The sequence below is a fragment of the Eptatretus burgeri genome, chromosome 16 (genome assembly GCF_056783735.1).
Source record: "Eptatretus burgeri isolate ZD-2024b chromosome 16, Ebu_testis_v1, whole genome shotgun sequence".
Lineage (NCBI taxonomy): Eukaryota > Metazoa > Chordata > Myxini > Myxiniformes > Myxinidae > Eptatretus > Eptatretus burgeri.
The window spans coordinates 61,792,607-61,819,399 of NC_140976.1; the positions used below are offsets into that span (position 1 = coordinate 61,792,607).

At 42.8% G+C, this 26,793-nt stretch overlaps 2 protein-coding genes across 9 annotated transcripts in view; both read left to right on the plus strand.

The window, feature by feature from the left end:
- The window catches only part of DEPDC5 (DEP domain containing 5, GATOR1 subcomplex subunit), a 150,067-nt gene that overhangs the window by 11,763 nt on the left and 111,511 nt on the right, over positions 1-26,793 (plus strand). For 7 of the 8 annotated variants that reach the window (XM_085858670.1, XM_085858675.1, XM_085858671.1 and 4 more), the window contains 7 exons: positions 5,149-5,227; positions 12,301-12,362; positions 18,452-18,521; positions 18,618-18,690; positions 20,881-20,984; positions 23,448-23,522; positions 26,032-26,166. In XM_085858670.1, the coding sequence (XP_085714796.1) occupies positions 5,149-5,227; positions 12,301-12,362; positions 18,452-18,521; positions 18,618-18,690; positions 20,881-20,984; positions 23,448-23,522; positions 26,032-26,166 (598 nt within the window). The remainder of the gene's footprint in view (positions 1-5,148; positions 5,228-12,300; positions 12,363-18,451; positions 18,522-18,617; positions 18,691-20,880; positions 20,985-23,447; positions 23,523-26,031; positions 26,167-26,793) is intronic. The other variant, XM_085858673.1, reaches the window with a different exon arrangement.
- Positions 13,582-18,445, plus strand: LOC147011179 (protein FAM200C-like). Its single transcript, XM_085858678.1, has 2 exons — positions 13,582-14,506; positions 14,745-18,445. The coding sequence occupies exon 2, from the start codon at positions 17,197-17,199 to the stop codon at positions 18,139-18,141; it is 945 nt and encodes a 314-aa protein (XP_085714804.1). The 5' UTR covers positions 13,582-14,506; positions 14,745-17,196; the 3' UTR covers positions 18,142-18,445.

Here is a 26,793-nt window from a genome sequence, read left to right on the forward strand (position 1 = left end):
ACCCTCAATCCTTCAATACCCCTCACACCTTAAGACCCTTGATAACCCAAAGACCCTTTTGACCCCCTAAGATCCCTTAAGACCCCAAATACCCTTTAAACCCTCAAATACCCCATTCGAGCCCTTGGACCCCTAAAACCTTTGACAGCCTTCTGCAGTAACACGAGGGTCTCCAGCCATAATAAAAAGGTCCCTCATTTGTAAACCACTTCAGTACCAAGCAAAGAGAGTGCAAAATAGAATAAATTAATTAATCTTTGTATGTTTTTTTCAGGTTCAGCTCATCTTGGTTGGTAGTATAGGGAAAAGTCCCACGTGGCACAGAGAACGTCCCACGTGGCACAGAGAACGTCCCACGTGGCACAGAGAACGTCCCACGTGGCACAGAGAAAGTCCCACGTGGCACAGAGAAAGTCCCACGTGGCACAGACAAAGTCCCACGTGGCACAGACAAAGGCCCACGTGGCACGGAAAAAGTCCCACGTGGCACGGAAAAAGTCCCACGTGAAACGGAAAAAGTCCCACGTGGAACGGAAAAAGTCCCACGTAGCGAAGATAAAACGGTGTCCATGACAACAATTTCACCCCATTGTAATAGTATGGGATTTTTTTTTGTGATATTATTTCCAATCGTCAGGAATTTTTCAGTGTCAGATTGAAACTGGCAAAGCTTATTTGTATGTATGTGTAGTATATGTTTATAAAATCAGGTCAAAATTAGTCAAAGGTCAAGGTCAATGACATCCAAAACATGTAAAACACTTATTAGGTGGCAATTTAAAAAATGGATTCACCAAATTTGGTCTGCATAACATTCCATCCTATAAAACACTTAATAGGTAAAAGTTTCCAAATTTCCAAGTTTCTGTTTCCATGGCAACTGTTTGTTATTGATTTTTCAAGAATGCACGACATATATATATATATATATATATATATATATATATATATATATATATATATATATATATATATATATATATATATATATATATATATATATATATATATATATATATATATATATATATATATATATGTGTGTGTGTACATGTTAATCACTTTCGATAGTTCTGAGTGGACCGCCATTGTCTATAAGGCGTAAACATTTACCACATCATCACTTACGTTGTATTCCCGTTTCTACTAAAACACACTCCAAAAATCGCTCATTTGAGGTGACATCTACGAACCCGTCGGAGATAGGTATCCTGCTAGTTCCATTAATTTTTATGAGAAAAATTGCTTTGATTTACGTACTTTCAATATCCGTTGCATTTTTCAGAAACGCATCCCTGATGGAAAGCAGGGTGTTGCAGAACTCATTTGTTCTGTCCATGTGTGTGTATCCTAGGTATAATTATTGTGCTGCTCCATTTAGATCATGCATACTCTATTCCAGACAAAATAAAGTATATTTTTATTTTTCTCCTCTTTTTTCCATCTTCAATTGTGTTTATGTTGCGAAATTTTAAAGCTGTTGAAAGTATGATTCACATCCCAATGTTTGGAAAATCCAAAATAATTTTCAGGGTTTATCCCTGGAAGCTGGAATTTTCAAAATGGAAGCTCAAGGAAAAGCGAGGTGACAGATGTGGGGGATTAAGAAAAACTGACGTATTGACAAGTCAGCAAGTAGACACAACGAGCGAAGGAATGAACGAACAGAAGAGAAGGGTGTCGTGCTCAGAAAATGAAAAAAATTAATCCATTGTAAACAGCCCACAATTAATCCATCAATGCCCTTTTTCAGACTTATTAACATATTCACTTGTCTAAAAGCAGACTTCAAAAAAATGAGAGACAGGCACCTTTTTTGTAGTGCGAGCCCTTTTAGCTTTTGCCCAAACTCTCGTGGGTCACTAAACGTGAGGTTTTTTTTGTTTGTTTATCGAATTTTTATTAACTACTAGACAACCCGTGAACCCGTTGGGTTCCCGTTGTGACAGCGGTTGATAAAAAAAATCATTTTAAAAAAAAAAAAGAAGAAAAGATAGCTCCAGCGAACTATTCCGCTGAGGTTGTTTGCATTGATGAAATTCTCCTGAAGAGTACGTGACTGAATGGGGAATTGATTTTTAAATAATTTTTTCATTGCCCGATTTGACGAAACTTGATACTGCACGTCAATGTGAAAAAATAACGGAGAAAAAAAAGGTCGAAGAAATCATTGTGCGTAATCTTCTAAACACAATTTTATTGATTAATGAACACGGAAGTATTAGATCAAAATGGCGATGTTTATTTTATGCTTAAAAATAAATCGTTCTTTGTCTATACTAAATGTTTGAGATTTTAAAATAAATCATTTCAAGAAAAAGAAAAAAACATAGCTCCAGTGAACTATACCGTTGTGGTTGTTTGCATTGATCAAATTCTCCCAAAGAGTACTTGACTGAATCGGGAATTGATTTTTTAAAGAATTTCTTCATTGCCCGATTTGAATAAAACTTGATACTGCACACCGCAAGCGAATGGTGAGTAAGGTGGCCCTAAAATTTTTGCGCTATCGTGTACCGTTTTGGCTGTATTTCATGAACATACATACATACATACATACATACATACATACATATACATACATACAAGATGAGAGTTTTAGTAATATATAGATCGATGTATCTAGGCATATTAAAGAGCATAACAATAGGGTAGTGGATCAACCTGACAAAATTGGGCAAAGGAAAGTCAGTGGCATGTCAATCAACAGATACACAACCGAAACAGATCTCAGAAGGGGTAGGAGTGCTCAGTGGTTAATTTTGGGGGAATCCATGCGGTGGCAGTTGGCAGAAGACTTGAAATCTCGTTGTGAAGAGCTCGCTACAATGGAATCAGCAAGACACTTCCACATGAAAGAATAGACATGAGCATTGAGTTCAGACTTTTGGAGAGGGTAAGAACAAAAAAGGGTTTCTGGCAGAATGCACATGACCTAGAGGGGCAAGAACTTCATATCCGCTGTGGGAAGCAAGGAGTCTAAGCTGACATTTCAGGCATTAAATCTTCACCTGAACAAAATATAAAAAAAGAAGTGAGCAAAAAAGGCCATTTTTTTGTTCTGACGAAGGGTTAATGCTTGAAATGTCAGCTTCTCCTTGTTTCCCACAGCAGTTAGCGTACCCCAGTCAACGTTCTGTTGATTTTGTTTATTGCTTTACGGAGATACTGATGTTTCCTATCACTGGGGTGTTTTCAAGGTGAAAAGACAAGTGGCTTTCTGGCATTTGCCTCATTGCATGAATTGTTTCACCAAAAATGAGATGTTGGGCAGGGAAGCTGGAGATGTGAAGGTATGAGGTGATTAGATACAGGGATAAAGACAGTACTGTAGTTTGTTCATTGAGAAATGAGTCCAAGGTCGAGCAGGAACAATTGAAAAGCACCAACCTGCAGAAAGAGATTAATGCCATTGAAGTGTAAGCCATTGTTGTTGTTGGACCAGTTGTAAAGGGTTAAGTGGTGCATGGTTGGGTGCATGTTTGGTGGTGGGCAGTGGGGGGCATGTTTGGCGATGAGATCATAAGAGACAAGAGGGAGCCAGGTAGGGATTTATACAAGTGGATGTGTCTGTATTTGCACGAAGACTGCTTCGTATGTCGGATATCTAAATCAGCAATGCAGTCACACGTCGCTGTTGGGATGAAACATAGTACGGTATACTGAAAGCTTTTAGGAAGACTATCACTGTACCTGCATCTTCGATTGATATAAATTGACCAATTTACTCCCCAGCAAGGGAGAAATGGAAACTGGAGAGAGAAAATTGGGATCATGGGTGGTGGGCAGAGGAGGGTAGAGTTGAGGAAACAATATAACGAAGGTTTTTACCTTAACGTGTGCAAGGCGACAGCAAGATACCATGAACATGTGGTGAGGAATTGGAGAGAGATGCAGGATATAAAAGGTTGAATAATACTTTTTATGAGCAGGGAGGGGGAATGATGAGGAAGGAAGGCATTGGAGAGTCAAGAAATAATGAAAGTTGTAGCTGGGGAGGTTTGGAATAAACGGAAGGAGTTTTGAGGGTGGGGGGATGGAGATAGTAAGAGAAGACAATGTTTTCAAATTAAATGAGTTGTTTCTTGTACTGTAGAATTATTTAGTCTCCTGTGAAAATAAATAGAGAGCGGTAATCAGACAAAGGTAGATATGGGGGAAAGCGAGGAAAGAACCAACTCCATCCACATGAAACCCGAACGATTAACACTACAGAAATACATCAATGTAAAGGCCTTACAACATGAGAGCAGACACAGTATATATCTACAATGTTTAAACAAACTGTTTTGGGGTGAAGCAGAAGGGTGGAAAAACGAGATTGAGATGGAAAATCCAAAGAATCAGGCTCGTTGAGGTGAGGCATGTTCTCGAGACAGCCGAGTTATAAACAAAACTTGTACAAAGATGTTCTTACATCAGTTAACAATCAGGGATTAACTATTTTAACATCAGTTAACTCTAAAGGAGGACACTAACATTTAACAATTGCAAAAAATCACAGTTACAACGGGCGGGCACTAATATATTCCAACCGATACAATTTGCAGGAGTAAAGAAGGTCTGTGTGTAATAGCTGTTGACATTTGTGAAAATAGGTGTAAACCTGGAGTTGAGGTGGCGATGGTGGGTGGGAGTTGGGAGGAGGGTGATGAGGCTTATCAAAACAGCTTTACTTATTTTGTAAATACATATGATTGGCGTATGCATCATCGTTTGAATATATTGACTCGTATTGCCTCCTTAAATTGAACTCTTTATTTGCTCATGTACACTAATTGTAAATATGACAATTGGGTTTTTTGACTAACTGGAGGAAAAAAACACTGCTCAGGTCAGAAATCCTTCAACACGTGACATTCTCTGATAACGAATGTCCAACAAACATCCCAGCATCACTCTCAGCCGAGTCCATGCTGCACTGGCGACGATTCATAGGACATTATAACACGAGTGAATCACGTGCTCCACACTCTGTCGCCACATAGTATTGATTTTTTTGTTGATGAACTGTTACCACAGCTGAACAAAATAGTCTCGTGGTTGGACAAATTGAGCTGTGGGCAGGATGGATCTAGCCAGCGGTACATAAGCTGCTAACCCCAGTGGTAGAGACCTTTTTTGTAATACCTCTCCATCTCATTTCAGGTAGTTTTTCGTTCAACATATGCTCTTATTTACATCTTCATCCAGATGAGCTCAGAGATGTGGGACTTCGACATTTTTGGTAAGTTTGTGATTGACCACATCTGTATTTGCTTCATCACGATTGTACGAATCAATTATATACAGTCACATCTAAGCTCCTCTTCATGCAGCGGTAAATGGTGCTTGGCGGGAAAATGCATACACTGACGTCTTGCCTCCAGGGATGACTGAGCTTGGAGCTCATTTTTTAGGCGATCAAATGCCCGAGCTGGGCAAGCAATCTTATTCTGTATGTGGGCAAACCCCGCAGCGGTTGTCACGATTTTAACCTAATTTACGTCCCCCAGGGGAAAACCAATATTGTTGAAACGAGCGATGCACGGGAGGCAGATGGGCGAGCAGTTACGCACAGTCTTGCGAAATGTAGATTTATTTAAACTAGCAGAGTACCCACCCTATGGGTGATGCTGTTCCAAACATGCAACATGATCTTTTGACACGTACCTTTATTTGGATGGTGTATAGGCAACTGAGAGCTTCCTCAATGACTCCCAAAAATATAAAAACAATAACCCAGGTTATGTGCATGAAGCAAAAACATATTGACTGCTTATAATTCAAAATGCCTTGCTGCACTGGAAGCCAAGCCTGGTGTTGGCTTAGCGGCTTGGGTGGCTGGCTTGGGATCTTGGGGTCCTAAGTTTCAGCCTCTGCCGCCATTGAATTAACACCAGGTGGTGTTGATTCAGCCTGTCATCCTTCCGAGGCTGCGAAATGAGTACCAGTGTACTGGTATAGGGGCACAGCATCAGCGGCACAGCCACACCCCAACAAAATGATAGCTACCCGGCAGCCAAAGCTGCCATACGCAAGAAGAAGAAGAAGACGAAGACGACTGCACTGGAAAACCTAGGGACAGGAATACTGTACTGTAAAGGGTGGGGACTTGTAATACCCTCTCCCACCTGGAGGCCTTGCTAGACTATACACATCAACAAAGATAATTTGCATCCTCTCCACCCCTTCTCCTCCCCCAAGACTACCACCAGCAAAGATTTTAAAAAGCCACCGTCTACACAATACCGTCTACACTAATTTATCCGTCTACACAATACCCTCTACACTAATTGGGGTCATGCTGATCCGATGTAGCAAATCTGGATGTACTCGGCCCAGAACTGTAGGAGTATTGCACCAAACACACACCGGTCTGTGAATTATCATAAGGCTTCAGGGACACTAGCACCTGACATTTATGGATTGATCCAGGGGGCGAGAAAGACTATCAAGGATGATAATTGAAAAATGAAAAATCCTTGTATTACAATAAAGGCTAGGGGCTAAGATACAAACTCACATAGTCATTCCCACACTAATGAGGCATGGGTTTGTAAATGGCTCAGTGTCTCAGTGAAATGAATAGCATAGAGCAGAGCAAGCCCATACCAAGCAGATGTCGCAGCACCATGAAGTGTCTGCAAGCGAAAAAGGAAAAAAGTGACCCCGCGGGTGCTAAATTGACCCTCTTCTCCACTTACAGCTACTCTTGCCCCTCGCGCGGCCACTCGGAGGCCACCTTCCCGCTGCCAGCCCAATAAGTTGGTGGCCTGCTGCTCTTGCCAAAAGTGGCACTTCTTGCTTGTGGGACTGGCCAATTGTTGCACAATGGGAGGGCCCCTCCCACCCTCCCAGGGTCCTGCTCCAGGAAATGGCACCGGAGGTGAGGTCATGCCCTCGGGACTGCGCAATCGCCAGAGGGAGGTGGCCGGGGGGGAAGGGAGCGAACTTTTATCGTGCTATAGGCTAGGGTGACTTCTTAATGATGCTCTCGAGGGTCTCTTCACCTTCCCTTGCCTGGTCCTCGCTGATTCAGGCAAGGACATATCACGTGACACCCTTAACCAAGCTAAGCACGACCGCACACAATACCTCCTTCCAACAGTACACAAAAACAGGATGACTTAGCCTACACACTGTCCTTGATACAGGTGAGGATTAACTATTTTACGTGAACACACTGTCCTTGTAAGACCTTACACTTTAATCACTAATATGTACCTGACATACACAACACAGCCCCCTCCCCTGGTACTTCAGCTCCTGCCAAGCGATTGTATAAATATAATTATGGACCATTCACAAGTTAAACCTGAAATTGGTCAACAACAAAGGATTTGTAAAAACTAACATCAACAATTTTACATTATCTTTGTTTATTTTATAAGCAAATCATTGAAGTGTGAGCTGGAGCAAAGTGAAACTGGATTTTTTTTTTTTTTTGCAAAAGTAAGATAATCTCAAAAATATACAGAATCTACTCAGGTGTCTCATAGTTTGTTCTCCTTGATCACTGCTCACCTCCACTCATCTGTTCCTCTTTTTTTCTCGCCCGTGGAATCAGCTTCATCATCCTCTTCAATCTCATTCTTCCCTCCAGGTCTTCAAGACAGCTGTTCCACCACCCATCTCAGATCGTCCCCAATACAAAACCATGATCTTTTCTACCCTCGTTAACCTCCATCCAAATTCCTTCTCTTTCCAATTTTCCAGTTTTCCCTCCTCGGAGTTTCCTTCTATATCCATCTTGTCCAACCCATGCACACATGTTTTGCGTCCTGTTTTTGTCCGTTACATCCTCAGCCGTTCAGTTTATGAGCTCTTCTACAAGCCTCGATTATGTATTCCAAAAAAAAAGTGCTTCTGGGAAAACTTGGTTACTTTTAAAGATTATTTTTAACATCTAACCTTTTTGATTATGAGAATTAAATAATTTTCACAACACAGTCAATCTTTCAACCTGAGTATCAACTACTCTCTCTCAAGGTTCTTACGCAGCTCTTTGAAAAGAGGTTACTGTCACATTTAAGGGTTTTCACCACGTCCGTTAATCAGCCGAGTGTGGAGCTGCAAAATGCTGACGCAGTCGCTTTGTTATTGGCTGGATTTAACATGCGGAACCCCGAGCAGTGTTGGATGATCCACTTTTTAATATGTCCAAACACGCTCATTATCAGGATTACAATCGACTCATTTGGCAGATCAACAGGTTGTTGACCAAGAGAAGCAAGGTCCGATTGTTTTATTGTTTAATTGCACAATAGTCTTTTGGATTAATTTAACCCTAACGGCAGGTTGCTGTCTTCTACCGTCTCATCTCTGGTCTCGCCCCCCCAAGCTGTGTCTGCGATTATTTTTTTTTTTCCCCCACCATATTTCCACAAAGCGCTCAAGATCCGCCAACAACCTCCTTCTGGTAAAACTACCAAAATCACGAATCACTGCTCACCTTCACTCTTTCATTCCTCTTTTTTCCCGCCTTTGGAATAAACTCCCTCACTCTGTTCAATCCCATTCTTCCCTCCAGGCCTTCAAAACAGCTGTTCACGACCACATCTTATCATCCCCCATCTTAATCCTCTATCTTTTCTACCCCCGTTAATCCACCCCAAACCCACCTTCTTCAAATTCCCTGCTTTCCTTCCTGAAATTCCCTGTAATGTCCATCTTGTATACCCCATATTATTCCCTGCCCCATCCCTCTCCCTTCCACAGATCTAATGTCTCTGTTCCCCACTGTTTTGTCCTTCCCACTCCCTCCCCTCTTGTCTCATGCCCCCCTTGCTGTGCATTGTGTGTTGGCTCTCACATGAACCTCGACAAGGTATACAAAAAAAAACCCGAAAAATGTGTTTGAATAATATATGGGATATAACCATTTCCTTTGGTAATATAACCATTGCTACTACATACAACCGAAAGACAATATAGCTGACAATAATATAACCTTTTGTTCGATTTTTTTTTCATTTTTACCGCTTTGTCGATTTAGCCTTCGGCTCGTTAACAATTGGGTTGTTCTCTAAATAATATGCCATAGGCATACGGCATATCCTTTCAACAGCTAATTATTTTTTGACCTTTTGAGAGGGTCTACGGTCTGATTGTTTCAGAACTGAGATTAGGGGTCTGAGTAGTAGTAATACCACCGGTAGAGCAGAGCCGAATGAATGTGGAATGACACGGAGCGATTGGCCTAGCTCTCAGCATAGCATATCCAAATGGTCCAGAAGTGAGATATTCATACTAATGACGATTGATACGGATCAAACCGACATGCCTGGATGCACTCCTTAACCACAGCACGGAATGAGTTGAGCACTTGTGGTTGTACTTGGGGTATGCCTGGGAAAAGTTTTTGGCGTTTCAAAATAAATTTGTAACCTGGGGATTCAGAGCGGGGTGGAGAGGGGGGGGGGGGGTGAGGGTGTGACGATGACCCCAATTCTCTCGATGTAAATGTGCATCCCATAGCACTGCCTGGTGCCATGTGGGGTCGTTGAGCATGACCTAGGCCCCTGCTGGTATCCTCAGTCAGCCTGACCTTGTCTTTCTTTCTGTTTTGTGCATAATTCCTGAACATACCAGTGCTCGATCATGGGAGCCCCAAGCAACAAATAGCCACATTCTTAAGTGACCATCTATAAATTGCATATTCATCTACATAATGTGTATGCTTTGTAAGTCCATACTTGCTCACGGAGCCCTGAGGGCCATATAACCGCACTCTTCGGTGACCATTTGCAAATCGCATGCACTAGGCATCAAAGAAGGGGGCGAATGAACCCTTCATTGAGTACAGGTTCTTGTCTCGTGTAGCAATATGGAATTCCAGACTGTGCACAGGAAGTGCACAGGTCAGGTCAGGTTCACATTCCAGACTCTCAAGGGACACTGGATACCATTTACCAGAGACGCAGGGCCAGGCTGAATGGCAGAGCTGAGCTGTTCAGGGAGCTGAGGCGTAAAACTGTACGTGCACTGAGGGTGGACAAGGAGGCCTATGTGCGAGGAATCTGTGAGGGGGTAGAGCATCACCTGTGGACAGGTGATTCTCATCCCGCTTACAGGGGAATTCGCGCATTACATTCATCCAAGCCCATCCCTCGGAGCACTGCAGTTCCAGCAGAGAGTGGTAGGCTCTTGACAGAGGAGTCTGAAGTGAAGGCCCGCTGGGCCGGTTACTTTGAGCGGTTGTACCAGGCTGATCCCCCAGCTGTCGAGTTGGACATCAAGGGTGTTACAATCCCTGTTGCTGACCCTCGAATCAACTGTGGTCCACCTTCGCTTGTGGAAACACGGGCTGCGGTGAACCAGTTGAAACGGGGCAAAGCTCCAGGGATCTGTGGCATCCATGCCGAACTTCTCAAGGCTGGTGGAAATGCTGCACTCGTGTCGTTGCATGCAGTTTTGTGCTCTGCCTGGAACACAGGCATCATCCCAACTGACTGGAAGAGGGGGCTTGTTGTCCCTCTCTGGAAAGGGAAGGGTGATCGCCAAGACTGCAACAACTACCGAGGGGTGACGCTGCTCTCAGTGCCGGGCAAGGTCTTTGCTCGGATAATTCTTGATAGGGTTCGCCACCATCTGCTTGAGCACCAGCGTCCAGAGCAGTCAGGCTTTACACCAAAGAGGTCAACGATTGACCGTATCCTTGCCCTTCGTGTCCTCACCGAACACAGACGAGAGTTTCGGCAGGGGCTGCTTGCAGCCTATGTTGATCTCTGTAAAGCGTTCGATTCGGTGAATCGGGATGTCTTCTGGAGGATTCTTGGTCTTCGTGGGATGCCACCAAAACTGATCGATCTGATGTCTGAACTCTACTCTGGTACTGAGAGTGCTGTGAAGTGTGGTGGTACCATCTCTGACTTATTTCCAGTTGTTACTGGAGTTCGTCAGGGATGTGTACTTGCCCCCACACTTTTCAGCACTTGTATGGACTGGATTTTAGGGAGGATGTCGGAGAGATCAAGTTGCGGTGCATAGTTTGGGAATGTCAAGATCTCGGACCTTGATTTTGCAGACGATGCAGTCATCTTTGCGGAGACTTTAGACATCCTTTTGGGGGCCCTCGAGGTGCTGAATGAGGAGTCGGAGCCGCTGGGATTACGGGTTTCTTGGGTCAAAACTAAGATCCAGGTTTTCCGTGACATCTTGGATGCTGCTGTCCTGTCTGTGTCTGTTTGTGGTGAGGATGTTGAGGTCGTGGAGAGATTCACTTACCTTGGCAGTGATATTCATGTCTCTGCTGGCTGCGAGTCAGAGGTCAATAGACGTCTGGGTCAGGCCTGGGGAGTCATGGATTCACTGGATCATGGGGTGTGGCGCTGCCGGTACCTGTGCGGGAGGACGAAAGTCCGAGTCTTCAGGTCCTTGGTACATCCAGTCTTGCTCTATGGGTGCGAGACTTGGACTCTAACCAAGGATCTGAGACGGAGACTTAATTCCTTTGGTACCAGGTGTCTTCGGAGAATCCTTGGCTATCGCTGGTCAGATTTTGTGTCCAACGAGTGGTTGCTGAGAGAGACTCGGATGAGATTTGTTACCTGCATAGTCCGTGAGCGTCAGTTGCAGCTGTATGGACATGTGGCTCGTTTTCCTGACGCTGATCCTGCTCACCAGATTCTCTCAGCGAGGGAGTCTCATGAGTGGAGGAGGCCAGTGGGCCGACCACGTGCCTCATGGTTGCAGCAGGTTGACCATCATCTCAATGAGATGGGGATGGGCCTGGCATCTGCTTGGGGGATGGCCAGACGGAGGCCCCTGGAGTACCGGCGGAAAGTGGACGCAGCGACGCGCTGTTCTGGCACATGCTCCCATACCTGACCTGACCTGACAGGAAGTATTCCTGCTGACATCACTATTGGCGGGGAATCCGCCCAGACAGATTTCATTGTCTGCTAACATGAAGTTTAATTACTCTTTATTAGACCGTTTTTTTGCACTAAGTTAATAAACAATAGGATAGGATTCATTCGTTAGAGAAAAAGGGAGGGATTGGTTTTGTTGATTGTGGGGTCGTTAATTGGAGCATATCTAAACCTCACTCTTTAAAAAAAAAAAAATTTACCTTTTATTTTAAGTACACCCTAGAAAATGGGTCAATCTACTCTGGAAAAACCCTTAATTCCCCCAATTTATTTCCTTCCCATGCCAACCCCTGTACATAAACCTTCAGGCATGAATTTGTGAGGTGAGCAGGTTTGTTACCTGTAATTGTTAAACGTTTTCTTTGACAGTTCCCATGCATTCATTACCCACACACTGTTTGAATGTTCTCTGAAAATTGTGTTCAGAAGTGAATTCTCTCTGCAGGTGACCTCTATTTTGAGAAAGCTGTGAATGGATTTTTGACTGATCTCTTTACAAATTGGAAGGTAACTTTTGAAAATCTTTTTTTTATTTTTTGTATGTATACTTTGTTTTTGTTATTTCAATATAGGGTTTGCTTTATTACAGATGGAATTGTACAGTGATTGAATGGTTGTGTGTGCGTGTGTGCATGCAGCATAAGTGGACTTCATAGTCACTAAAAAGATGAAACAGTGATGTGTAGCCCTGAAGAGCCCAATAAGGACGAAACTAGTTGGTAGCTTCGCTTTTCATCTGCTTGGTGACAGCATTTGACTTTGACCTTCTTCAACCGCTAGAGGCCTCTTCTGGGTGATAAATTGAATGCCTCAAATATGTTACTCATAATATAATTTTTATGGTTCCTCTGTCCCAACCTGTCAATAAATTTGGCCTGGCACATCCTATTCTCTACATTAACAGGACCTGTTGTCTTGTTTTCCCAAAATGAATCACCTGTACCTGACTTGGGAAAGTCCAGTGTACTTGAAATGTCATGAAAATATTTCTGGTAAATTGGTTCTTCCCAAGTCCAAGTTTTGTAAGTAGTGAAGTTAAAAATACACATTTCTAATGCAACTCCCCTACTACACTTACACATCTGTCCCATTGCGTTTTGGTAATGTCAATGCCAGATGCATAGAGGTCTTTCTTTATTTCAGGTACACAGCCACTTGAGAACATCTGCTTTCACATCCTCATCTCTTTCAAACCTCATGCCACTCACATGCTCCTTTACTTGTCTGGAAATATTGAAATTGCATGGTGACAAATGTTTATTTTGGGATTGCCTGTAGGAGGGTGTTGGGGGGAGTGGAAGTGGTGAAAAGACATGGAGGAAAGTGGAGTTAATTACTTTCCTTCTGATCAAATGTATATATGTATATATATATATATATATATATATATATATATATATATATATATATATATATATATATTTCAAAATTGATACATGTTCGAGCACATAGATGTCATCATGTTGTATTTGAATACATTTCCCATGAAAGGGTTTAAACAATACATTGTGCTCTCTGCTTAAAACTTAACTTTTCAAGTTAATTATAATGAACTTTAATACCATTATAAGTTCCATTATTGCTTGATTATTGATGTAGATGCAAATTTTTCCAAAATTAGCAAAAAGGTTTTAAGTGTGATAAAAGGAAAATGTTGCCAATTAAGCTTGCTTGATAATTATCAATCAAGCTTAATTGGCAACATTTTCCTTTGATCACACTTAAAACCTTTTTGCTAATTTTGGAGAAATTTGCATCTACATCACTAATCAAGCAATAATGGTACTCCCTACACAATCAGCAGCGCATCATGCACATAGATGCAAGACAATGTGCAAACTGTATGATATAGTTGAGTAAGGTGAGGATAGATGGTCTGGTGTCAATTTACAGTGAAACAAAAACTCTTCCTCCTTAATTTTCTTCTTCACTCTATTATAATGGTGAGTCTCCTTTAATCCCGTTTCTCGTATCGATTATATCCAGAAAATGCTTGCGATATTCAACGCTTTTTATTATTAATTTTTTTTCTCAACATTTTCACTTTATTCATATAAACAGTAATATATTTCCTTATCAAACAGTATTTCTGATTATGCACCACCTTTTGAAGCATCACAAAGCAAGTTGCTCTACTAGCAGCACAGGTGAGAAAAGGATATGACCAAAAAAGCAGCTGTTATTTCAATAATTTATTCAAATGGTTTTTAAAGGGTGAAAGTTAATTTTGTTTTTTTTCCTCTGAAAACTGCATATACATGTAATGGCAAGTTTCACGAAGATCCGATGAAAACTCTGGGTTGTGAAACAAAAAATGTCAAAAAATAGGAATGACGTCATAAAAATTGATATTACGTCATAGTGATGTATCATATGTGCGGTAATTCATCTCTGCTAATGCCCTGTTCGATTCCCGCAAACAGAATTCAAAATGCTTGCCGAGTTTCGGAGATAATGTTTTAGGCGATTTCCATTAGCGGAGATATTTTGATGTCATAACTTTTTTTTCTCGGAGGAATTTTCAAAATCGGAGATAATTACTGTCTGCGCAGGGTATTTTTACATATATGTGCCAAGTTTCAGGAAGTTTCGATGAAAACTGTAGGCTGTGAAACAAAAAAGTCCACAAGAAGAAGACGAAGAACAACAACGTGAGTAAGACTTAGAGATCCTCCACGAGGATCTAAAAATGGTCTCGTTTGAAAGCTAATAATTGATATGCTTTTTTCGAAAGCTAAAAATCGATTATTTACGTGGTTGGAAAGCTAATAATCGATTTACTTGGTATATTTACTTGGCTATTAACCCCAGCATCGTTAAAAAGCACGATTGTATGAAATCGGTGTCATTACCTCACAGGAGGCTTCATACAACCATTCCTCCTCACAGGAGGATCGTACATCTGGACAGAGCACAGATTCTTGTTGGAGCTCTCTGTACGCCGAAAACCGAAGTAAAGATCTATTTGTCTTTCTCGGCAGAGGGCATACGGTCTCTTTCAATGATCAGTCGCTAAATTGGTGATTGTGCAAGCGGACGATTTGACCCTCAAGTTCACCCAGTAGTCTACCATAACATTGGTTCGTCAGAATTGGCATCGGGACACTGGTCGAAATCCGCAAAATATACATAATAACTCGATTATGAAATTCTCCTGCCTTGGACCAATGTCGTGATGATGACCTCAATAATAAATAAATAAGTAAACAAACAAACAAATAAATACAGCAGATTAAGTCACCAAGTTGATGGAACAGCGATATGTTGCCCTGATGAGCCCGAAGAAGAGCAAAACCAGGTCTGTAGTTTCGCTTTTCATCTGCTTGGTGACAGCTTTTGACTGTTCCTCACATGAACTGCTGGAAGCCCTTCGGGGTTGGCAGTCAAGACGCCATCGTGATGATGACCTCATCACGACGTTGGTCCAAGTCAGGAAAATTTCATAAATGCATATATATTTTGATTATATATATACATATATGATTTAAAATTTTGAGCTGATTTATGTAAACTTCTTCGCTCATAGAAGCAATTTTCCCATATTGGTGATGATTAACGGTATTGTTAGTCCCCGTTGGACTTGTTCCAAAACGGAGGCTTATGAATTTGGTCTCGGTGTGTGCGTCGGCAACCATATCTCAGAACTGTTTGGACCGATTTTATTCGTACTTGGTACAAAGACAACACATGATGGTATACATATGCACGTCATTTTTTTTTTTTTTGAAAACATCTAACATGGCCGACTGGCGGCCATTTTAGTTGTTTAAATAAAAAAAAATTGTCGAACACGTCCTCAACCATTTCTTAGACATGTATTTACTGATTTTGTTCAAACTTGGCACACAGATAACGACGATGGCTCACATATGCACGTCATTACTTTTTTCAAGATCAAATCCAAAATGGCTGACTGATGGCTATTTGTTACTTAAATGTGTCCCCAACCATTTCTCAGACCTGCATGGTCCAATTTTGTTCAAACTTGGCACAAGCACAGTATATGAGGGTCTACACTTGCCCTCACTTTATTTTGTGATCTGATCAAATGTGGCCGACTGGTATATTGGTGGTCATTTTAATTGACAAATATGGGCTCGCCCTTTAACTCCATACAGCAAAATTACTAAAACAGCGGGGGCGATGACATTTTTTGTTGTTTTATACTTGGTTTTTTATGTTATTCCAGTATCATTTTTAATATTATGGTCTAGTGCAGCGTTTCTCAACCGGGGGCCCATGGCCCCCCAAGGGGGCCATCGGCCTTCGACCGGGGGGCCATGAGCGGACGCCGAAAAACTGCGATTCAGAATGCAGAAGCTTGTAATGTACAATTAAGGTGACGAGTCTCCGGTCATAGTGTCAAAGTAAAAAGGGTAAATGAGTTTAACCATGATTTTAAAAGAGAAGGCGGAGCCCACAGAGCATTCATAGTAAACCAATGTTTACAAAAACGTTAGAATTTTGTTTTTTTCAATTTTTTTCTCAGATGTCGAAGGTTCGAAAATGGAATGACAGCTATGTCAAGTTTGGATTCACGAATGTCAGTCGAGATGGCGTGGACTGCACGCAATGTCTGCACTGCTCGGTCGTGATGTCAAATGCGTCACTACGTCCTTCCAAACTTTCAAACCATCGCGACAAGATGCATCCCGGAAGGAAGGAAGATAATATCGACGGTCTGTCTGCGAAACGATCATTATATGACCGTGAAGCGACTCTTCCCAAATTTGGATTCCGGCCAGAAGAAAAACCTGCTCTTCAATCCAGCTACGAAGTGGCATACCGAATTGTGAAGTGCAAGAAGCCGCACACTATTGCTGAGGACTTTATCAAGTCATGTACAGAGAAAATGGTGGAATTGATGATCGGACCAGAGGCGAAAAAGAAGATCCAGCAAGTTTCGCTCTCTAATGACACGATCCGACGACGGATTGACGACATGGCCGCTGATGTGTGCCGTCAAGTTTGCTCTGAAATCAAACAAAGCACGCTCCAGGCTAGCCTTCAATTAGACGAGTCTACCGACACTGCCCTGGAGAGCCAGTTGATCGCCTTCACTCGCTACGAGAGAAAGGGAAAGATGAAGGAAGAGTTCTTGTTCTGCAATATCCTACCAACCACAACGACAGCGGCAGATATCAAAGCTATTGTGGACTCTTTTTTTTTTTTTTTTTTTTTTTTTTTTTTTTTTTTTAAGCTAATGGACTCGGTTGGCAGAATTTCAAACACATTTGTACTGATGGTGCCCCAGCGATGGTCAGCGTCAGAGGAGGGTTCGTCACGCTTGTGAAGAATGAATGGCCCCATGTGACGTCCTCCCGCTGTTCGCTACACCGATATGCTCTTGCGTCAGACTCTTCCGCCTCGTTTGCTGGAAGTCATGGACGTCGCGGTCAAAGTGATCAACTTCATTCATGCGAAGGCCAAAAATTATCGGCTCTTCCAACTCCTGGCCAACGAAATGGGAGCGGAATATGCTGGACTTCTGTTCCACACCAAAGTCCGTTGGCTATCGAGGGGGAAATGCCTCTCTCGGCTGTATGAACTCTGGGTTGAGGTGGAAATCTTCCTGCGAGACAACAAAAACAACCTCCATGTCCACTTCGACAACGAAGAGTTCGTCATGATGCTCGCCTACCTGGCCGATATATTCGGCCGACTCAACGAAATTAACCAGTCCTTGCAAGGCCGTGATGTGACAGTCAGTGACGTTCAAGACAAGCTTGCCAGACTGTCTGCTAGAATGGAAGTCTGGCAGGCACGAATCAAGGCTGGGTCCACTGCCTCGTTTCCTTTCTTGGACGAGCACCTGCAGACGCAGAGGATTGAGCTTCCCGTCGGCATCAAAGATTGCATCACTAGACATCTCGACAATCTCTCCGCTGAATTCAAATCGTATTTCGACGATGCACCGTTGGATTTTCCGTGGCACAAAGACCCGTTTAACGTCAAAATTGAACCTACTGAAGACGAAGCAGAGGAGCTGGCAGAGTTGAAGGTTTCAAAAGCAATGAAGCTGGTCTTCAGTAACAAAGAAGACCACTCCACCTTCTGGTTGTCTGTTCAGGATGCGTATCCACTACTCAGCAAGAAGGCATCCATAATGCTCATTCAATTCGCCACAACATATGTTTGCGAATCTGGATTTTCTGACCTTGCGACCATTAAAACGAAGTCCAGAAACCGTCTTGACATTGGGAACGATATTCGCCTTGCTGTGTCCAAGACGGAGCCGGACATAAGAGGCCTCGTCAGACAAGCCCAACAGCAAGTCTCTCATTGATTGTATTGCTTAGAAAAATGTTTACTTTGATTTATCTTTTAAGACTGAGTAAATAAATTTCATAAAACGAAATCTGCATCTTTTATTGAAGGGCAGGGGACCACGAATGTGAAGCGACTCGGTAGGGGGGGCCATGGGCCATCAAAGGTTGAGAAACGCTGGTCTAGTGGATCACAATGCTGCTATCTTATCAATGTCCTGTACTCTTGCAATTATTTTCACTCCTCACTTGGCTGAAAATGACACAAAAACCTTGAAATATGAACTAAGCTGTATTTAACGTCTTGTTTTGTTTTCTTTTCATTTCCAGGATAAAAGCTGCTGTCATGAAGCAACCGTCGTTCTGTTCTCCCGAACGTACTATGATGCTAAAAACAAAAGTATGTTTTTTTTGTATGGCCTCATGATGTAAAACTGTTCTTTGAGGATTATGTTCAGTTTGGTCATCGTAAGTTGGTTTGCTATTTCTGCTGCAGATGCTTTCCCCGAAGATCATCGTGACCACATCCAGCAGGATTACAAGGGCCGTTTTTATGAAGACTTTTACAAGTAAGGGAATTTTATGGTAGCTTGGATAATTTAAATTTTTTTATTTTACTACATTTTGTGGTTTGTGCAATTTACTACACGTCACCTTGATGCTATATTTACCCCACACACACGAAGCGAAAAGCTGGGTTAAGGAATTGGTTCATGTCTGTCTACCCATCCATCTGTCTTATCTTTTTATGATCGTTAGTTTATGATCGAAGGACGATTTGTATAAATCGAATTTTATATTTTGAACACGAATCGGAGCATGAATCGGAAGACAAGTTTGCCGTTTTACAGTACTTTTATTCTGAACTCGCCCCGATCGCACATACTTTGAGAGGAGTGTTTTTTTTTTTTTTAACTCTGTTTGCCTGTCTGGCAGTCGAACAAAATTGAAATCACTCCAAACGGGAAACTTACTGTTTTTAACGACATCATAAAGGACATACAACAGGCACGAATAACTAACGTAACGTGTTCGGTGGGGTGGTGTAACACACTCGGTAAAACGGTAGTAAACTCAAAATTAATTTATTTTTTCATCTTCAAACCTCTTTAAACCTTTATTTACATTGACGTATATGCTTGAACACTGTAGAACACAAATCGCCTTCATAATACTTCCAAGAACCTCCAGTTTTGCAGTACTTGGACATGTTAAATAGGGTTTTTTTTTTTTGGAGACATATCAAGGCTCGAAAAAGAGCGAACACACAACGTATAACAAAGGGAGCAGGAGACGAGGGGCAAGCGAGGGACGCACAAAACGGTGGGGAATAGAGACATGTGGAGATTTGTGGAAGAGAGAGGGATGGGCCAGGGTACACGGGGTAAACAAGATGGACACGACAGGGACTTTCAGGAGGGAAAGCAGGGAATTTGAAAGAGGTGGGTTTGGGGTGGATTAACGGGAGTAGAAAAGATCATGGTTTTGAATGGGGGGGAGATAAGAGATGGTGGTGAACAACTGTTTTGAAGACCGAGAGGAAAGAGTGGGATTGAAGAGAGTGAGGGGTTTGTTCTACAGGTGGGGAAAAAAGAGGAATGAAGGAGTGAAGGTGAGTGGTGATTCTTGATTTTGGTAGGTTCACCAGAAGGGGCTTCCTGGTGGACCTTGAGTGCCCTGTGGAAATATGGAGGGGGTGGGGGGACAGATCACAGACAGAGCCGGGATGGTGAGGCGGGAGCGGAGACGGTAAAAGACAGATCACTGTCCTGCCTGCTGTGAGAGTGAGAGACCCAAAGACTCAGCCTCATCGCGGGAGATACCAATGATCCTAAATGCCTTGGTTTCCACAGCGTGAAGCCGAGAAATGTGAGAGGTGGGAGCACCAGCCCAGAGGGGAGAGCAGTACTCCATCAGGTTGTGGATGAAAGCTTTGTGTTTTTTGTCAGCAGCTCAGGTGGGCCGAGGAAGGACTTTGCACGACGGAGGATGCCCACTCTTTGACTGACTTTGGAGGTCAGCTTGGAGATGTGGCTTTCCCAGGAAAGACCATGGCAGATGCTTGAATCTTGCAGAAACCCAGAAGCTTGAATGAAAGGTCTTCAAGCGGATTGTTGAGAAAGTCGATGGGGGCATTTCCAGACGGTCCTTTCGGAGGGACATTGTGAAAGTCTGAGATTTGTCAGGATTGAAAGACATGTGCCACGTGTTGGACCAGCTTGTGATTTTATCCAGATCTGCAGAGAGTGAAGAAGCTGCTGCTTGACGTTCTGAGGGATGACCGATGGTACTACAGAGGGTGGAGTCATCAGCAAAGAGATAAAGAGGATTTTCCAGAGAGTCGGAGAGATCATTGATGAAAATCAGAAAAAGAACAGGGCCCAGAACGCTGCCTTGAGGAACTCCAGCCTGGACAGTCTGGTAGAGGGGTACTAGTGGGTACTAGTGAGTACTGGTGGATGGGGTACTGCATCAGCAACACAGTCACATTTCCAAGAAACGATAGCTACCCCGGCAGCTAAGCTGCCATATGCAAGAAGAAGAAGAAGTTTCACACACCCAACCTCTCCACCAAATTTCTTCCATATCCATCCACAACTTTTTGAGATATCTTGTTCACAGACACATAGACAGTGGTTAAAACATAACCTTCAGTGGGAGAGGTAAAAACAAGATTACCAATATTAATATGTACTCCAGCAAGAACAATTGCCTTTTCGCCAAAATTATTCATCGATCTCTTGTACTGGTTCTTTTAGTGTTGTTGTGCAGAATGAGCGGAGGGAAGATTGGATGTCTTTGCTGGTGACAATAAAAACTATCTTTATCCAGTATCCAAAACTGGTGCGTTTGCTGGAATCTGGTATGTATTGGTAATTTAATCTCTATTTTCTTTCTCTTTATACCCATTTTATTAATTACTTCCTGTTGGAAATGTGGAATATCTTGATTTGCTGGCTGGTTCACCTCTGACCTGTCTAATTCTGCTTTCAGTCCCATTAGTCTCATATCAAATGAATTCACTTGTAAAATTGTGTTTAAATGAAATAAATGCTACTTCAATACGAAATTATCTCACACCCTTGTGATTGCAGGCAGTAGCTCCTTCCCTCTCTGCAGACCTTGATCCAACTTGGACCTGGTCCAACACTTGGAATATATGTTTTCAACCCAAACAAATCCCACACACTCACCCTTTATCTCCGAAAGAACCGTCGGGTGAACCCTGCCATCTACTTCCAAAACAAACCACATGAAGAGGTTAAGTCACTGAAACATTTGGGCCTCACCATCAGCCATAACCTTTCAGAGGCAGACTGTATTTCCAAGATGGCCTCCAAAGCTAGCTGCCAACAGGACATCCTCAATCATCCAAGTTCCTTCCTTGGCCAATCTGGACTTTTAACAACCTATCATCAGGCCTTCGTTCACAGCTTGATGGAGCACTGTTCTCCCCTTTGGGCTGGCATCCCTGCCTCACACCTTGTCAGGTCAGTTCAGGTATGGGAGCATGCATCGGAGCAGCGCTTTGCTGCGTCCACTTTCCGCCGGTACTCCAGGGGCCTCTGTCTGGCCATCCCCCCAGGCAGATGCCTGGCCCATCCCCATCTCCTTGAGATGCCGATCAACCTGCTGCAACCAGGAGGCACGTGGTCGGCCCATTAGCCTCCTCCATTCAGGAGATTCCTTCGCTGAAAGAATCTGGTGATCAGGATCAGCGTCAGGAAAACAAGCCATGTGTCCGTACAGCCGCAGCTGACGCTCACGGACTATGCAGGTAACAAATGTCGTTTGAGTCTCTCTCAGCAACCGCTCGTTGGACACAAAGTCTGACCAGCGATAGCCAAGGATTCTGCGAAGAGACCTGGTACCAAAGGAATTAAGCCTCCATCTCAGATCCCTATTCAGAGTCCAAGTCTCAAATTGGAGCAAGACTGGAAGCACCAATGACCTGAAGACTCGGACTTTCACCCTCTTGCACAGGTACCGACAGGGACACAACCCATGATCCAGTGAATCCATGACTCCCCAGGCCAGACCCAGACGTCTATTGACCTCTGACTCATAGCCAGCAGAGACATGAATATCACTGCCAAGGTAAGTGAATCTTTCCATGACCTCAACATCCTCACCACAAACAGGTACAGACAAGACAGTAGCATCCAAGATGTAATTGAAAGCCTGGATTTTTGTTTTGACCCAGGAAACCCATAATCCCAGCAGCTCTGATTCCTCATTCAGCACCTCAAGGACCCCCAAAAGGATATCCAGAGTCTCCGCAAAGATGACTGCATCATCTGCGAAATCAAGGTCCGAGATCTTGACATTCCCAAATGATGCACCGCAGCTTGATCTCTCCGACATCCTCCCCAGAATCCAGTCCATACAACGTCTGGAGCTCAAGCAGTAATTTGGATTGAGAGATCAGTGATTATATGAACAATTATGTCCTTTACTGGAAAAACGCATACGTCCTGGAGTAGATTGGGAGGGTCAGACTACTGAGAGAGCAGAGGAAGCAATTTCGGAAAATATATGATAAAAGCAGAGACCACCAATCTGCCTGCGATGTGAGAGCCAACAGACTCTGTGCTTGATTGGCATCGTCACGGGAGATTCCATTGATTTTGAGAGCTTCAGGAGAGAGACATGTGATACTGGGTACCAGCCCGTAGCAGAGAGCAGTACTCCATTGAGCTATGGACAAAAGCCTTGTAGACTGAGTTGCTCTGATTTTCCAAGGAAAGATTCGACTTGACAGTTGACAGAGGATGCCGAGTGTGCGGCTGGCTTTTGAGGCCCAGCTTTGCTATGTCGTCGGCCGAGGAAATTTTTATTGCTGTTGATGAGACCTTGAAGTTCAAGAGACTGCACCTGTTCCAGTGGATGACCAAGGAAATAGATCGGTGGGTTCATTTGACAAGACTTATTGAGCGATAGGGTGAAGCTGTGAGATTTTCTCAGATTGAAGGACATGATCCATTTACCCAACGAGTGCGTAATAATTTCCAGATCACCAGAGAGAGAGAGATGCAGCTACTTAGCAGTGGAATGCATAGTGTATGACACAGTGTGGAGTCGTCTGCAAAAAGGAAGATAGGGGTTTTTTTTTAACCTTGAATGAAATGTTAGGCCTGAGGCCTCTCCTCATATAATTGTGTTGTTCTGCATCAAGGCTTAGTTTTGCAACATGTCCATAATGTTCTGTGGAATAAAGGTCAATCGATGGTTGGATTTTCTGGCACAGTGTGTTTAATAAAACAATGAATTGTTTTAATTACAGTTCATATCTGAATTTGCCTTTGAGCCTCTCTTTTGCTTGTAGATGGCTTTCCCAGGGCATGCAATTCCACAGCGGCTCAAGGGAATTACCTCGAGTCGATTAACCTGTCCTTCAATGGTAAGTGCATTGAAAACTGTGTTCTTACATATCTCCGTAGCTCAGTTTGGCAGCTTATTGAATTCGTCAAATATGTGGATTGCAGTTCAGGACTTTACTGCTTGTTATACAGGGTAATTATTTTTATTCGAGAACCCTAAGTAATTCCTTTGCACTAAAAACTATATCAGTTGGCTTGGAACCTTATATTTTGCATCAGTGTAGCCTAATGTTACAGAAAGACATGAAATGATCCACACAATTGATTAATTATCTTAAATGAGGTGCTGAAAGTGTCCACCACCATGTTGCGGGCACAAATTCATACTTCACAGAGTGTAGCATTTCTTGGGGAATGTTGCTGATTGTGTTACCGATTATTATTGCTTTTAATTCACCAAGAGTGCATGGATTTGTAGCGTACATTATATCCTTCCAATATCCCCACAAAAGAAATCTGACGACATAAGATCGAGGTATCGAGGTCCCTGGTGTTGGCTTAATGGTTCGGGTGGTGGGCTTCGGATCCTAGGGTCCTGAGTTCAAATCCCGCTCAGCTGTTGAATTAATACCAGGTGGGGTTAACTCGACCTGTCATCCTTCCGAGGTCGGCAAAATAAGTGCCAGCATGCCGGTATACTGTGTCGGAGTGGCGAGCCGTCCAGAATTATGTCCATTAGCCAAGGACACTGCTTAAGCAGCACCAACGCTCTGCACTGTAGAGTATGGTCCTGGTGGATGGATGGATGGATTGATGGAGGCGGCCGTAATGACTTGGACACTACACGGTCACCAAAGAGTAGCCCAAGTTCGTTCATACTGTATGTCGCGAAGTGTGACTGTGGCGCCATCTTGTTGAAGCCATCCTTGGTTGATTTTTTTCTTCTGTATGGTGCCCAAGAAACTCCTGGATTATGTTGATGTGACATTCTGAGTTTACTGTTTCTGAGAAGAAAATTGGGCCAATAATTCTTTGCCGACTTGCAGCACAGCAAACATCAATTTTCGCAGAATGCAATGGCCTTTCATGCATTGTATAAGGTCGTTCACTTGACCATAAACGAGTATTTTGTGAATTTACATCTCCAGTAAGATTAGGTAACATGAGGCTACATTTACGCAAAATAATAGGTTCCTATATAATAGGTTCCTACAAAATAATAATAGGCAAAAATATTTTTAAAAATAAAAATAAAAATAAAAACTTGGTGTTCGCTCAGTGGTTAGGGTAGCGGCTTGGGATCCAAGGGTCCTGAGTTCAAGCCCCGTTGGCCACTGAATTAATACACACCAGGGGGTTGACTCAGCCTGTCATCCTTCTGAGGTCGGCAATATGAGTACCAGCTTGCTGGGATATTTGAGCCATTCGAGGTCAGAAAATCATCTCTGGCAGCGGGTAGATGAGGCACGAATTAGCGACTGCTAATATACTTGCAGAACGGTATGAAGTGCACTCCGCCTTTGGGGGGAGACCGGTTCAAGTGAACACCGCAATCTACAATAGGACTGGCAACCACTGTAGATTATTTCTGCCATCGAGAGGCAAAATGCCCGAGTATGCTCGATCAGATGAACAGATATAGTTTTTTTGTGTATGGAAATTATTTAGGGTTTTCGAATAAAAAAAAAAAATCACCCTGCACTATCAGTTCATTTTGTTTGCTGCTGCTGCTGCTGCTGCTGCTACTGCTGCTGCTGCCAATGACGAGTTAAATAGAGGAGCATTTATATACTTTTCCATGAAGAAAATTTTTAATCGTCAATGTAGAACATTTCTTGTCTTGGTGTCTTAATTGGGGATTCAGTCAAATGTGAGCTTCAAACAGAAGGAAGCTTGCAGGAAGGAATTATTGGACAAAATAGTGACATCACATGGAACCTTGAACTTCAACAAATATTTGGTTAAGTCAATTGCTAGCCAGTCCCCCGCGCAACAAAAGACAGGGTTTTACAATTGCTGTCTCTGTATGTCTCTGTCTCTCTTTCCAGACCGTAAGGTTTTTATTTTTTATTTTTTTACCATTTGCACTTTTGTAATCAAATTTTCTTAGAAATGCCAAAATACAATGCGGACGGGGTTTGCATTTTCAGATGCTTTCTATTCGTTCATAAAATGTTCGTGTGCAAACACACATACACAAACACGCACTCACACCACTGTGACGTGCATGTTCGCTTGAAAATCATAGGATTACATAATCGGATTAGCATGCATTTCACGCAGCGACACACCGCTCTGGTGCATGCTCCCATACCTGACCTGAGTAGCGTGCATTTTATAATATCTTGTTTACAGCTGTGTCAAATGACCAATTGATGGTCCTTTCTTTCTCAGATTTTTCTGCTCCTGCCTATGTTACCATGCAGACTACATATAGGTAGTATGCATGGTCACGGCATTTTATTCATGCTCTAATCTGTTTTCGAGCTGTTATATCAACCTTGATTTGCTTTCAATAAAAAAGCTGCTACAGTGTAAAATGATCGTTTAAATTTTGCTTTCTGATGGTGTATCGTGTGAATGCTGTAGTGTTTGACAAGCACTATATAAATCGCAACTTCGAGCGGACGGGACAGATGACGGTAGTGATCACCCCGGGTGTGGGTGTATTCGAGGTAGATCGTCAGCTGATGACCCTCACAAAGCAGCGCATGATTGATAATGGTAAGTGGTTTAATCAGGGCAACATCTGCAGCCGTTGTGCGTTTCCTCAAGTGTTGGATCAAAACTATTTTTGATCATAAACGATTCACTATGATGAGATATTTTATGAGCTTATTTAGGAGTTTTTGTTCTTTTTATTGAGAATTTACTTTGAAATTGCAAGTGTGACAATATAAACAAATTAATACAATTATATTTTACTATCGCCTTGTTAGAATGACTACTGTTTGAGACGAGGGGTATTAAAAATGGCAATTAATGTAAAAACGAGAACGGCACTCAGTAGAGCGCATGCCTCAGCCAGGCTGAACACTCTACGTTTTATATCCCACTGATTGACCGGATCCGGATCTTCACCAAAATCAAATCAATTCGTCCTTGTCACACACGTAACCTGTCCACAAAATTTCGTCTGTCTGAATCTGTCCATAACTTTTGGAGATTTCCTGCTCAGACAGACAGACAAAACGGGTGAAAACATAACTTCCATCCATCTTCGGTGGCAGAGGTCATTAGAACTTGAAATCGATACAGCAGGGCCAAGTAAGAATGGACAAGAAGACGAGAAAATATTTTCAAGACAATTAACAGTACAGGGAGCAAATGACAACAGTTAGACAAGCCAGA

Excerpts from the sequence above, each read along its gene's own strand:
- LOC147011179 (XM_085858678.1), top strand. The coding sequence starts at position 17,197 with ATGCTCTTGCGTCAGACTCTTCCGCCTCGTTTGCTGGAAGTCATGGAC.